Source organism: Drosophila teissieri, chromosome 2R (assembly GCF_016746235.2).
Source record: "Drosophila teissieri strain GT53w chromosome 2R, Prin_Dtei_1.1, whole genome shotgun sequence".
NCBI lineage: Eukaryota > Metazoa > Arthropoda > Insecta > Diptera > Drosophilidae > Drosophila > Drosophila teissieri.
Window position 1 is genome coordinate 2,042,588 of NC_053030.1, and position 13,289 is coordinate 2,055,876.

The 13,289-nt window shown below is 47.0% G+C and overlaps 1 protein-coding gene across 1 annotated transcript; it reads right to left on the reverse strand.

Moving 5' to 3' along the window:
- Window positions 1–2,116: 2,116 nt before the first annotated feature.
- Window positions 2,117–4,439, reverse strand: LOC122612987. The gene is made up of 2 exons (XM_043786927.1): window positions 4,015–4,439; window positions 2,117–2,906 (listed from the first exon to the last, which is right to left on the reverse strand). The coding sequence occupies exons 1-2, from the start codon at window positions 4,437–4,439 to the stop codon at window positions 2,117–2,119; spliced, it is 1,215 nt and encodes a 404-aa protein (XP_043642862.1).
- Between the last annotated feature and the right edge of the window lie 8,850 nt (window positions 4,440–13,289).

A 13,289-nucleotide genomic window follows, 5' to 3' on the forward strand; every position in this document is an offset into this window, starting at 1 on the left:
ACTTACTACCTCCTACTCCCGTACGAGGAGCACCTGAAGATAATCAACTTACCTTGACTACCAGTGACCCAGTGACTGCGGCGAGGGATCCCCTCTGCAGCACCCCACACTTACATTAATTTATACATTAGCTTCCCAGACAGCCTCAGTAAGTCAAGGTGGCAAACGCCAAGTTATTGAAATGGTCAACTGAATGGTCAACGAACTGAGGAGTTGCTAAAGAGTTTTAGTTCAGGGGGTAGCAAAGAGAAGCAATAAATTAGATTTAGCAAATATTTGACGCAAAAGTAAACAGACACAAACACATATAAACTTGCCATAATTAAACGTTATTAGAGCGGAACTAGAAAGAAACCCCATAGACTGACTTTTGGGATTAAAAATGCTCATCTAAAGTAGGCATTGCCCGTATTCTGATACAGACACGCGTTTATTCCCACTTAAACGTTACGTTTGAATGACCGGTTCTATATAACCATTATGACGTTGCACTGCACCAAGTTGTAACATAAAAGCATGGGAAATTCTCGGAGTACACCGTATTTTTTAATATTATGGGGAAATAAAAAGGGAGCTAGTTTCGGAGGCTTTGAAAAGAAGGAATCAATATTGGCCAGCTCAGTCTCCAGAGTCAATCCTTCAACTTATTAAAGGACATCGATCCATATAGACTTCACATAGACTAAAGTTTCCAATTTTGTATGCTAATCACCGGACTATTAAACTCTCGATCGATAGAAATTTACAATACTCATAAGAAAATGAAAAAATATCAAAACGTTGTTCAAATGCGTGGGCGTGGCAGTTTTGGGTGGTTTGTGGGCGTTAGGGTGCGCGTCGCAAAAAGTTTTCCTGCAGATCGATAGAAATTTACAATACTAATAAGAAATGAAATAATATCACGCCTGTGTAAGCGTGGCAGGTTTGTGGGCGTTACAATGGACGTGGCCAAACGAATCGACAAACTTGCGCTGCGTCTACGGACAGACAGACGGACATGGCCAGATCGACTCGGCTATTGATCCTGATCAAGAATATATATACTTTTGTAACGAACTGTTTTCTTGGTTTCTGCTCGCTACGGATTGCAACGGCTTTGTTCGTCCCACCAAATTTATGATTTGTGTGATTGCCCGACTAAGAAGAAGAAGACGAAGTTTCTGATTTAAACCACCTTTATTCAGTGAGGCTTGCTAAAGAGAATCCTGTGATCCTCGCCTTCGGATGCGCGTCGTCGCTCCTTCGCCGTCCTTCTTTCGTCGTCCTGCGTCGCTCTTGATGGCGGATCCGTGCCGCCTCGACTGGGCTTAGGATGTTATAGTGACAGGGTGTATCGTCCGTGAGATAAGCTAGCGCTCCGCCCCGAACCACCTTTGCGACCACTGACTCCACCGTCCCTTTCTGACCACGCTAGGTCATGGTGTTTGCTTGTCCTTCGCTTGTCCTTGCTTGCGGAGATCCTCTTTTGATGCTCGCTTCGACGCACTTGTACTTTCACTTGTTCGCTTCACTGTATAGTTCTCCATGCACTGTTCCTGATCGACTGTCTGCCTGTGTGGCACTCCGCGTACTTTCTCATTGACTGTCTGTGTGGCACTCAGCGTACTTTTCCTGATCGACTGCCCGTATGGCACTCCGCGTGCTCTTCTGATCGACTGTAAATTCAGACTGAGTTTTGGCCTCTCATCCATTCTCCTTCTCTCCGTTCTATGCGCTGCCCAGAAACGAGCGAGCGATCAGCTGATCGCCGCTCTCCCGCACATTGGGACAAGCAGCAAACTGAACATGCCGCCCGCCAATGCTAAACGTAGCATGAAAAATCGCAAGAAATAATTTTCTATGATTGAGGTGCGTAAGAATGCTTAAGAACGGATTGGATCGGACAATTTACGCAACTCCATGTGAGCGGATTTTATAGCACCCTCTACCTGTGTTCGTTTATCCTGCGTCTCATCTATCGACGAATGTCGTCCACATATATCTCGCTGATCAAAACTTCTTCCGCCTTAGGAAATGAACGCCGCTCATCCTTCGCTAACTGTTGAATGACCCTGATGGCCGTGAAGGGTGCAGAAGCCGTTCCGAATGTTAGCGTTGACAAAGCATAAATATATATTTATGGCGCCGCCCGCCATAAAATCGGCTGATATTGGCCGTCATCCGGGTGCACATCTATACAGCGATACATTTTCTGTATATCCGGCGTGAAATCGAAACGATATTTCCGCCAATTAAGTATGACTGCCGTTATGTCGTTCTGCAGGGTCGGTCCAGTCCAAAGAATGTCGTTTAAAGATCGTCCATTGCAAGTCCTTAAGGAGGCACCGAAGACGATTAGCTGTTTGGTCGATTGAGGATCCTTCTTAAAAACAGCGTGATGCGGGGGAACACAGAATGCTACGTGCCTATTCGTGGAAGTATTCCTTACAGAACTGCTTCCACTGCCCACCGCCGGTGCTATTTCCTCAAGCGCGAAGTATTCCTCGATCTCCTCCACATATTTGCTCCACCGTTCTGGGCTGCTAGACAGACGTCTTTCCAAGTGCAGGAACCGATTAAGTGCCATTTGATGAGATCTTCCCAGAACCATGGCTGGCTGTCGATAGGTTTTAAAGGGCAACCGCACTACGTAGCGGCCATCCGATCGATGCACAAAAGTTCTCTGGAAAAAGGACTCGCACCACAAGTCCTCGTCTGTTGCTGTAGGGCGGTCTGGAACCGACTCGACCTTACAGAAACGCTTCAGCAATGCCTTGGTGTGCAAAAGCACTCGATGACAGCGCAACTGAGTTGAATCCCTCACTCCTTCAGGACGTCCAGATAGGATACATCCGAAGTGCGTATTCTGAGCTATGGGCTCGCCTGGCAAACCGATCCTGGTGTGAATTGCGCCAACATGTCCACTCCTAAAATGAGATTGACTCGCTTCTACCGCGCGTAATGGGGATCAGCCTATGAGAGCCCTCTAACATGATTCCAATGTTGTGGCGTGAAGCTTAGACTTGGCAAGCAGAAAGTAACTGAATTGAGCACATATGCTGAATCAACACCTAAAGTGAAATTTGGGTTAATAATACTACAGATTTCGAAATTTACTGTGTACTTGCAACGACGACCGCCCCGGGACCCACCCCAAAAAATAGATGCTCGGGTGGCTGACCGCTTCAGGTGCAGAGACTGAACGACGTGTTCTGATACTATGGTTGCATCGTGACAGCGCATGTGATTTGCTCAAGCTAATAATGCATAATTTCGCGCTGCTCACTATATCCTTCCTCCTGTAAGGCTAGAAAGGTTGCGTAACGACGCAAAATATGGTCGCCGCCGCAGTGGTAACAGGAGTTATCCGGGCGTCTTGAGCGCTCCTGTGCATTATGCACTCGAACTAGTTGGCTCGGGTTTTATTTGTTATGCGTTTAAATTATTTCAGGCAATTTTCCGAGTGGAATTGCAACTTAACGCGGCCGCAATCAAACGTAAGCTAATCACAGAAAACTTTTCGAATTTAAATTTTTACCCTTGCAGGCTCCCCTCATGGGCCCACATGTAGAGTTGTGTCCCCTTATATATGGTTAAATAAAGGTCATTGTAAGAGGAGTTCCCCGGCAAGAGTAAAAACACAGTCGAATTAATTTCAATCGTTATAATTATTCACTGATTTACTTTAAGCTAAGCTAAGATTATGTACATGCGTGTTGTTGGGTGTGATGGGGGTTGCTGTCCTGGAATTTTCCAAATCGGCTGAAATAGAAAACACTCGAAAGGGCGAACACTTGACTTTTCTTAATTGCGCGGGCGCGACCGGGCGTATGTTTATTCGTTAGCAATAGTTTTTACACTGAAGCTTATTCTAATTAGCTAGGCTCTCCCAAGCGCAGCGGAGACTCCTTGGTGACTCTGTGGTGAAGAGCGAGAACCCGTGAGAGGGAGCGGAGAGCGGGTGACAGTCCAAACCCCGTAACTTGGACATTCCGCCCCCCTTGCAATCACTGGGGTGCAAAAAAACCATCCTACGGCAGGCTGCAGGCACCGGACACGATCCACCCAAAAACAGTTTTCTGGGCGACCGGCATTCCCTCGTCGAAGGTCAGGAATCCGGATTGGATGACCTTTGGATAAGCATCTGCTCCCAAGACCATGGAGACGGTAGCAGGCCGATGGAACTGGTCATCAGCAAGCATGATGTCCCGGAACTTGGACACCACTGTGTCGCTCAATGCCCGGACAGGTGTGCGGATCCGCACACTGGGCTCGATCTTGAGCACGACCTCCAGCTTCGTTCCCGCGTCGACCCTGGAGCGAATCGTCGTCGTGCAGACCTTCTCTTCGCCAACACTGGTCATCGGCAGCTTAAAGGCTGACGGATGGAGTACCTCGGGTACGTCTGCTCTCCAAGGCACCGAGCACTGCGTTTCGTTTCGGATGACGGAGGGGGCCATCCTGCGCGGGGTAGTTCAATGGCGAAAGGAGATCCGAAAACCGAAATGAAAAAGAATGGATGATTTAGTGATAGTGAACTACAACTAAGGACAAGAGGCGCGCCTATTTATTGTGGAGATTCGGAAGACTCCGTCGGCAAAAGCACCACTTTTGCCACTGGACGTTTAAGAACTCCACGTGCAGTACGGATATTTACTACACGGACGTTGCCGTCGGCTCAATTCTGCGAGCCGCCACTCATTAAAGGGTAAGTGGTCGTTCTTGATGACGACCCTGTCATCGATGCGGAGATTTTTGGACGGGGCCTGCCATTTAGTGCGCTTGTGGAGTTCTTTGAGGTACTCTTCTTTCCATCGCACACGGAACTGCTGATGGAGAGCCTTCAAATGCTGCCACCGATTAAGAATGGATTTCGTTTCTCTCTTTACTTCGGGTTCCACCGTGGACATAGGGGTCCCCCGACAAGGAAATGACCTGGCGTCAGAGCCAGCAAATCTGTCGGATCCTCAGACATAGGAGAGAGCGGCCTGGAGTTAAGGCACGCTTCTACTTTTGACAAGAGCGTGGAGAGCTCTTCGAACGTGTACTTTCGTGTGGCAGTGCATTTGTAAAATAGCGTCTTAAAACTTTTTACGCCTCCTTCCCAAAGGCCTCCCATATGGGGTGCTCCCGGAGGAATAAATTGCCATTGCATCTCTTGATGACTATAGGCATTCGTCACCGACCTTTTACAGCTTGAAGGAAATCGCGGGAAAGCAGGGTGGCAGCGCCAACAAAGGTTTTGCCATTGTCTGACTGGACTTGACGTGGACACCCTCTTCTGGATACAAACGAGCGAAAGCGGCAAGAAACTTTTCGGTCGTTAAGTCAGATGTAGGCTCTAAATGGATGGCCTTGGTAGAGAAACAAACAAAAACTAACACATACCCCTTTGTAATAAGACATGCTCTTCCCGTATAGTTCTTTATATCAAACAGACCGGCGTAATCCATGCCAGTATACGTAGAATGGTCGGGAGAACGATGCTCTTTCTTTGGGCAGGGCACCCATCAGTTGGCTTTGCAACCGCTTTTTGTGGATCACACATACTTTGCACGAATTTACTACTGCTTTCATCAGGTTCTTAATTCTCGGAATCCAGTATTTCGACCGGATGAGGCGCTCTGGATGCCGTTCATTGTATTGAAGGCTTTCGGAAGCCGCCACACGGCCGCACGCCCTGATCAGTCCTTGCGGATCTAGAAACGGGTTCATGCTTAGGATGGAACTTGAACTTGGCACTGGACGCTTTTCACTTAGGCAGTGATATTCCACAGGGAATTCTCTGCGCTGAGTGTTCGAAATTAGGAACCGTTCGGCGGCGGCGATTTCAGTGGCCAGCAAATGCACATCAGATGGAGATGTCTGCTTCCTGCACCGCTGTATGAAGCGATGAACATAAGCAAGGACCCGTAGAGCTTTCTCAAGCTTGGAAAAACGTGCCAACATCTCTTCAGAAGGAGCTTTTGCGAGATGGACTTTCAGAGCACGCTTCTCCAGGTCGGTCACCGGAGCGTTGTCGACCTGAGTTGGCCATTGGTTGCTTGGATTTTGCAACCAAGTCGGCCCGTGCCACCATAACTGGCTATCGGCTACATCTTGGAGGGAAACTTCTCTACTTGCCTGGTCTGCTGGATTATGCTCAGATTGAACATGAGACCAATTCTCTGTTTTTGTGGCCTGGGCGATCTTCGTCACCCTATTGGCTACAAATGTGGTCCACTGGCACGCTGGCTTGCTTAACCATGCAAGCACTATTGTCGAGTCCGTCCAGCAGTAATGTTCGGAGTTGATCGTAGGCATCTGCGGAATGATGGCTGCAGCCATTTCGGAAAGCAATAACGCTCCGCACAGCTCCTCTTGGGAGCGAAACCGTTTTGACTGGTGCTACCCGGGTTTTCGCGGTTAGGAGTTGCACCATAATGGGGCTGCCCACTTCTACGCGGACATATATTGCCGCCCCATAAGCCTTTTGCGATGCATCGAAAATGCCATGATGCTCGACCTTGAAATCTGGATGAAACGAGAGCCAGCGTGGAATGCGTATCTGCTCTAAAACCGAATAACTTTGGAGAAAATTAAGCCATCGCTGAGAAAGCTCATTTGGAATGTTTTCGTCCCACCCAAGCTCCTGTAGCCAAATCTCCTGCATGAAAATTTTAGCTCGAACGATAAACTGCGCTAACCAGCCTGCAGGGTTGAACAATTTGGCAATTTGGAACAGGACTTGGCGTTTTGTAAAGGACGTTTCAATAGCCAACTCTGGCGGAACAAAGAAGAATTCGTCGGAGATTGCCTTCCAGCGAATACCGAGGGTTTTGGCAGTGCTTTCTGCAACAATCTCGAGAAAATCAGTATTTAATAGATGGTCGCTCTGAATGGCCGCTAAAACTTCCTTTTGGTTGGAGCTCCATTTCCTCAATGGAAATCCGGCGGAACTCAGAGCGTCTCGGAGCTCTTGCACCTTGAGCTGAGGTTCTTCCGTGGAGTCCGCTCCGGCTAGAACATCATCCACATACATGAAATTTCGAATGATATTGCTAGCTTTTGGATGGCTGATGGCTTCTACGTCAGCTGCTAGCTGCTGCAGTACTCGGATGGCCAGGCGCGTAATTGACTGCAAAGGATACTGTTTTGAGTTCCCCTCTATTGTTTTGGAAAAGTATTCGTTGGAATTAAGTGCGCTTCGGATCTACCCAGATCTGCCGATACATTTTTTCGATATCAACGCTAAACACGTATCGGAAATAGCGCCACTTCAGAATTTGAATGGTCAAGTCGGACTGTAAGACAGGGCCAGCATGAAGGATATCATTTAAACTGGTACCATTCGATGAAGGGCTGGAGGAATTGAATAGTACACGGAGTTTAGTAGTTACGCTCTCCGGTTTTAAGACGGCGTGATGTGGCATATAATAGGCGTTGCCATCATGGGTAGGAAGAACTTGTCGCCTGTGCTTTAAGTCGAGATATTCCTGGATCACCGAATCGTATCTCGCTTTTAAGGCCTCATCTCCTTTTAGACGCTGCTCATTTCTTAAAAACTGAGCCAACGCGAAAGACCTGGAATGCCCTAGCCCGGAACCGATATGTTCTGGGTAGCGAAAAGGCAGAGTAACGACATATTTGCCGCACTCGTTTCGCGTGGTCGTTTAAAGGAAATTCTTCTCGCACATGGAATCGGACTCTTTTACCAACTTTGTTGGTATATTCTCCACCTCCCAAAATTTTGTGAGTAGTTTGTCCAGTGAATTATCGTACGCGTGGGAGATCTGCGTCGAAAAGGAGGAAATTCTGCTTTGTGCTGAGGCTGACATAAGGAGAGAGTTATCTTCGGGAGTTTGGATGAACACAGATATACCAGCAGGCAGTCCCAGTTCTCAGTGTTGATGCCTGACATTTCTAAGGCAGTCAAACAACCCTGAACAGTACTTTGCAGTACCTTCAAGGCCGTCCCAGATTCCTGTGGTATCGACTGCACATTAAACAGTATTTTCAATTGACTGTTTACCAACAATCGTTTATTTTCGAAACGCTCTGTTAGGCTTTCCCACGCAGAGCGGAAACCCTCGTTGGTGAGAGGCGAAATCGAAACGATGGCATGCGCGTCGCCACTTGTTTTGGCATTTAAATGGAATAACTTTTCAACCGGAGTCAGCCGTGGATTATTGATATAAATGGCTGTGAAAAGATCCCGGAAAGTCGGCCAGCGAAGATAGTCGCCTGCGAAAACTTCTGTATCGCATGGAGGCAACCGACAGCCAGAGGAAATGTAGGCCTGGGGCGCAGCGTTCGCGGCTGGGATGGACTGAGAGGTGCCCTGCTCGATTTTATCCACGAGCTGGGCAACACACCTTTCATAGACTGAATGCAATAACTGTATTTAGCCCTGAGAATACGCATGTTGCCTGCTGCCGCTTCGCCTGCTGACACAAGGCACTCTGAGCAGATGTCGAATTCCTTTTCCACCTTGTCCCATAGGGCTCTGACTTGGTCGCGACGGACGCTAAGCATCGTGACGGTTGGAGCTGCGGATTCCGGAGTGTTAATCTGAACCTCAAATTCGCTTAAGCAGTCAGAAACCGAAATGAATTTGGCTAGCGCTAGATCGGAAGCAGCCATATTTTTTAGCTATGCGCTGTACTGTGGCTTTGGATGGAGTAGCACAGTCGTCGGAAATCTGCGCAGGCGTTTTCACCGAAATGCTTGGAATTCTTGGACTCTTGGGCCCTTGTGGCGAAAAAATAGACCTGGGTTTGTCAGCGGACAATTTCTTCTTATCATCCCCGATGGGCATAATCGAAGAAATGCGAAATGGAAAGGAAGCGGTTTTGGAGCACGGTCACACTTTTGAAAATGTGGACAGATTCCTTAGACTGCACTTAATAAATTTAAGCTTGCCGCCGTGAACGGTATAAAGCAGCGGAAAAAGACCGTATAGGATGTAACGGGTGAGAAAGTGGTGTAAAATTTACGAAGTAGAAACGCCGTAGTTTCGACTAATTGGACAGCTGACTCGGAGTGAACAGCAAATTGTATAAATGACCGGTGATTTATGGTAATTAGGTCCACCTGATTTAAGGTTGGAACACTTGGAATGTGGAACACGGTGAAAAAAAATGTTTATTAGAACGTAGAAAATTTTATTTTTTTGTTTACAACTGGAAACGGAGAAATTGGAATGGTGGAATTGAAATCTTTTTTCCGCGTTGTAAGTACTTCTAAAAACAAACACAAATTAATATCCAAGCAATACAGGAAAAAATATTTGTCGGGTAAACGACTTATATTTGGCGGTCGTATTATTTATTTATGGATGAACAAATTATTGTCTTGTAGTTTTTAAAATTTTTTTTGAAAATTTAAACAATAATTAAATAAATATTAAAAATTTATTTGTTAAAAAAGAAAAAACCGCTTTTAATTTATTGCTCGGAAATTGATTTGGAAATTTATGGAAAAAATTGATGGAAAACAAAACGCCTTTTCCGCGTCGGCACTTGGAAAAAAATTTTATTTGTGGTTTGGATTTGCCGACGGGAAACAATTTACACTTTGGTATATGTTTAAAAGGAATGCAGATAATATGCGCAATGTATGTCGGTAATATATGTGGATGTAATATATGCAATGTATATGTGATATATGTGGATGTAATATATGTAATGTATATGTGATATATGTATGTGGGTGTAATATATGTAATGTATGTGAATGTTGTATATGTTGATGTAATATATGGAACTGGCGGGTAAATGTTTCATTAATATTTTATTTGGAATGGCCAGAGGGTATGTGTTGTTAATTTTGTTATTGCATTCTTCGATAACAAATTGTATTAAGTGGACTGCGGAGTTAAAGAAAAAATGTGTTGCGAAAAGAATTTGGCTTGCGTTGGACACAGTGAAACGAGAACAGAATATTTGCCACTTTTGGCAGAGCTTTGGACTTAGAAATTTTCACTGTACTTGGCACAAATTATTTTCACTTTTTCACATTTGGAATTTTGCACTTTTCGGACTGGATGAATATTTAAATATATTCGGAAATTTGGACTTAGAAATTTTCACGAATGAGGGTGAAAGGAGAACGGTGGGTAATATGGCGGCGCCCGTAGGAATGAATAAGTACTTTTCTTTAATTGCTTTTTTTCGGAGAAATCCGTTAGATTTGACAATAAATCTTACAGCAAATTGAACGAAAACCTTTTGCTGCAGACCGGCAGTTAAATGGAATGGAAATTTCGTACTTATCTTGTAATTTGTTCGCTGGTGGACAGACTTGAAAATCCAGGTGATCTGGCTCGAATGGATCAAAATGTTGAGTGTGATGGGGGTTGCTGTCCTGGAATTTTCCAAATCGGCTGAAATAGAAAACACTCGAAAAGGCGAACACTTGACTTTTCTTAAATGAGCGGACGCGACCGGGCGTATGTTTATTCGTTAGTAATAGTTTTTACACTGAAGCTTATTCTAATTAGCTAGGCTCTCCCAAGCGATCTCTCCTCGATCTCCTCCACATATTTGCTCCACCGTTCTGGGCTGCTAGACAGACGTCTTTCCAACTGCAGGAACCGATTAAGTGCCATTTGATGAGATCTTTCCAGAACCATGGCTGGATGTCGATAGGTTTTTAAGGGCAACCGCACTACGTAGCGGCCATCCGATCGACGCACAAAAGTTCTCTGGAAAAAGGACTCGCACCACAGGTCCTCGTCTGTTGCTGTAGGGCGGTCTGGAACCGACTCGACCTTACAGAAACGCTTCAGCAATGCCTTGGTGTGCAAAAGCACTCGATGACAGCGCAACTGAGTTGAATCCCTCACTCCTTCAGGACGTCCAGATAGGATACATCCGAAGTGCGTATTCTGAGCTATGGGCTCGCCTGGCAAACCGATCCTGGTGTGAATTGCGCCAACATGTCCACTCCTAAAATGAGATTGACTCGCTTCTACCGCGCGTAATGGGGATCAGCCTATGAGAGCCCTCCAACATGATTCCAATGTTGTGGCGTGAAGCTTAGACTTGGCAGGCAGAAAGTAACTGAATTCAGAACATATGCTGAATCAACACCTAAAGTGAAATTTGGGTTAATAATACTACAGATTTCGAAATTTACTGTGTACTTGCAACGACGACCGCCCCCGGGACCCACCCCAAAAAATAGATGCTCGGGTGGCTGACCGCTTCAGGTGCAGAGACTGAACGACGTGTTCTGATACTATGGTTGCATCGTGACAGCGCATGTGATTTGCTCAAGCTAATAATGCATAATTTCGCGCTGCTCACTATATCCTTCCTCCTGTAACAATATAAGGCTAGAAAGGTTGCGTAACGACGCAAAATATGGTCGCCGCCGCAGTGGTAACAGGAGTTATCCGGGCGTCTTGAGCGCTCCTGTGCATTATGCACTCGAACTAGTTGGCTCGGGTTTATTTGTTATGCGTTTAAATTATTTCAGGCAATTTTCCGAGTGGAATTGCAACTTAACGCGCCCGCAATCAAACGTAATCTAATCACAGAAAACTTTTCGAATTTAAATTTTTACCCTTGCAGGCTCCCCTCATGGGCCCACATGTAGAGTTGTGTCCCCTTATATATGGTTAAATAAAGGTCATTGTAAGAGGAGTTCCCCGGCAAGAGTAAAAACACAGTCGAATTAATTTCAATCGTTATAATTATTCACTGATTTACTTTAAGCTAAGCTAAGATTATGTACATGCGTGTTGTTGGGTGTGATGGGGATTGCTGTCCTGGAATTTTCCAAATCGGCTGAAATAGAAAACACTCGAAAGGGCGAACACTTGACTTTTCTTAATTGCGCGGGCGCGACCGGGCGTATGTTTATTCGTTAGTAATAGTTTTACACTGAAGCTTATTCTAATTAGCTAGGCTATCCCAAGCGCAGCGGAGACTCCTTGGAGACTCTGTGGTGAAGAGCGAGAGCCCGTGAGAGGGAGCGGAGAGCGGGTGACAGTCCAAACCCCGTAACTTGGACATTCCGCACCCCTTGCAATCACTGGGGTTGCAAAAAAAACCATCCTACGGCAGTCTGCAGGCACCGGACACGATCCACCCAAAATCAGTTTTCTGGGCGACCGGCATTCCCTCGTCGTCCCTTTGGATAAGCATCTGCTCCCAAGACCATGGAGACGGTAGCAGGCCGATGGAACTGGTCATCAGCCAGCATGATGTCCCGGAACTTGGACACCACTGTGTCGCTCAATGCCCGGACAGGTGTGCGGATCCGCACACTGGGCTCGATCTTGAGCACGACCTCCAGCTTTGTTCCCGCGTCGACCCTGGAGCGAATCGTCGTCGTGTAGACCTTCTCGTCGCCAACACTGGTCATCGGCAGCTTAAAGGCTGACGCCAACGAAGCGTCGATGCAGCTCATGGGGGTGCACGGATCGATGAGTGCTGCGGTCTCGAAGGTCTGCGTCCCGGTCTCCAACTTGACCAGCGCTGTCGGAAGAATGTTCACGCTGTGGCGTTGCAGTAGCGACGCGAGCGATGGGCCTGGCGTGGTCGATTCCTTGCGTCGTGGCGGTGAACTCCTAAGCTGAGTTGGCGGATTTTGCCGGCGGGAACGCTGGGACGAGGCCGAAGCTGCTTGCCGGGTTGGCACCGGTTGGAGACGCGAGCGCGCTCGCGACCGCGACGACGAGCTAACCTGCTCGTTCATGTGGAGCAGCGTGTGGTGGGATCGGTCGCACTTCTTGCAACGATCACCGCATCGGCAGTCTCTCGTGGAATGCTCGTGAGCGAGGCGATTGGCGCAGTATTTGTTAATAAGGACTGCTCGCAGACGCTTTTCAGCGCTGAGCTTTAGGAACCTCGCGCATTGAGTACCTCGGGGACGTCTGCTCTCCAAGGCACGAGCACTGCGTTCGTTTCGATGACGAGGGGCCATGCTGCGGGTAGTTGAATGGCGAAAGGAGATCGAAAACGAAATGAAAAAGAATGGATGATTAGTGATAGTGAACTACAACTAAGGACAAGAGGCGCGCCTATTTATTGTGGAGATTCGGAAGACTCCGTCGGCAAAAGCACCACTTTTGCCACTGGACGTTTAAGAACTCCACGTGCAGTACGGATATTTACTACACGGACGTTGCCGTCGGCTCAATTCTGACGAGCCGGCACTCATTAGAGGGTAAGTGGTCGTTCTTGATGACGACCCTGTCATCGATGCGGAGATTTTTGGACGGGGCCTGCCATTTAGTGCGTTTGTGGAGTTCCTTGAGGTACTCTTCTTTCCATCGCACACGGAACTGCTGATGGAGAGCCTTCAAATGCTGCCACCGATTA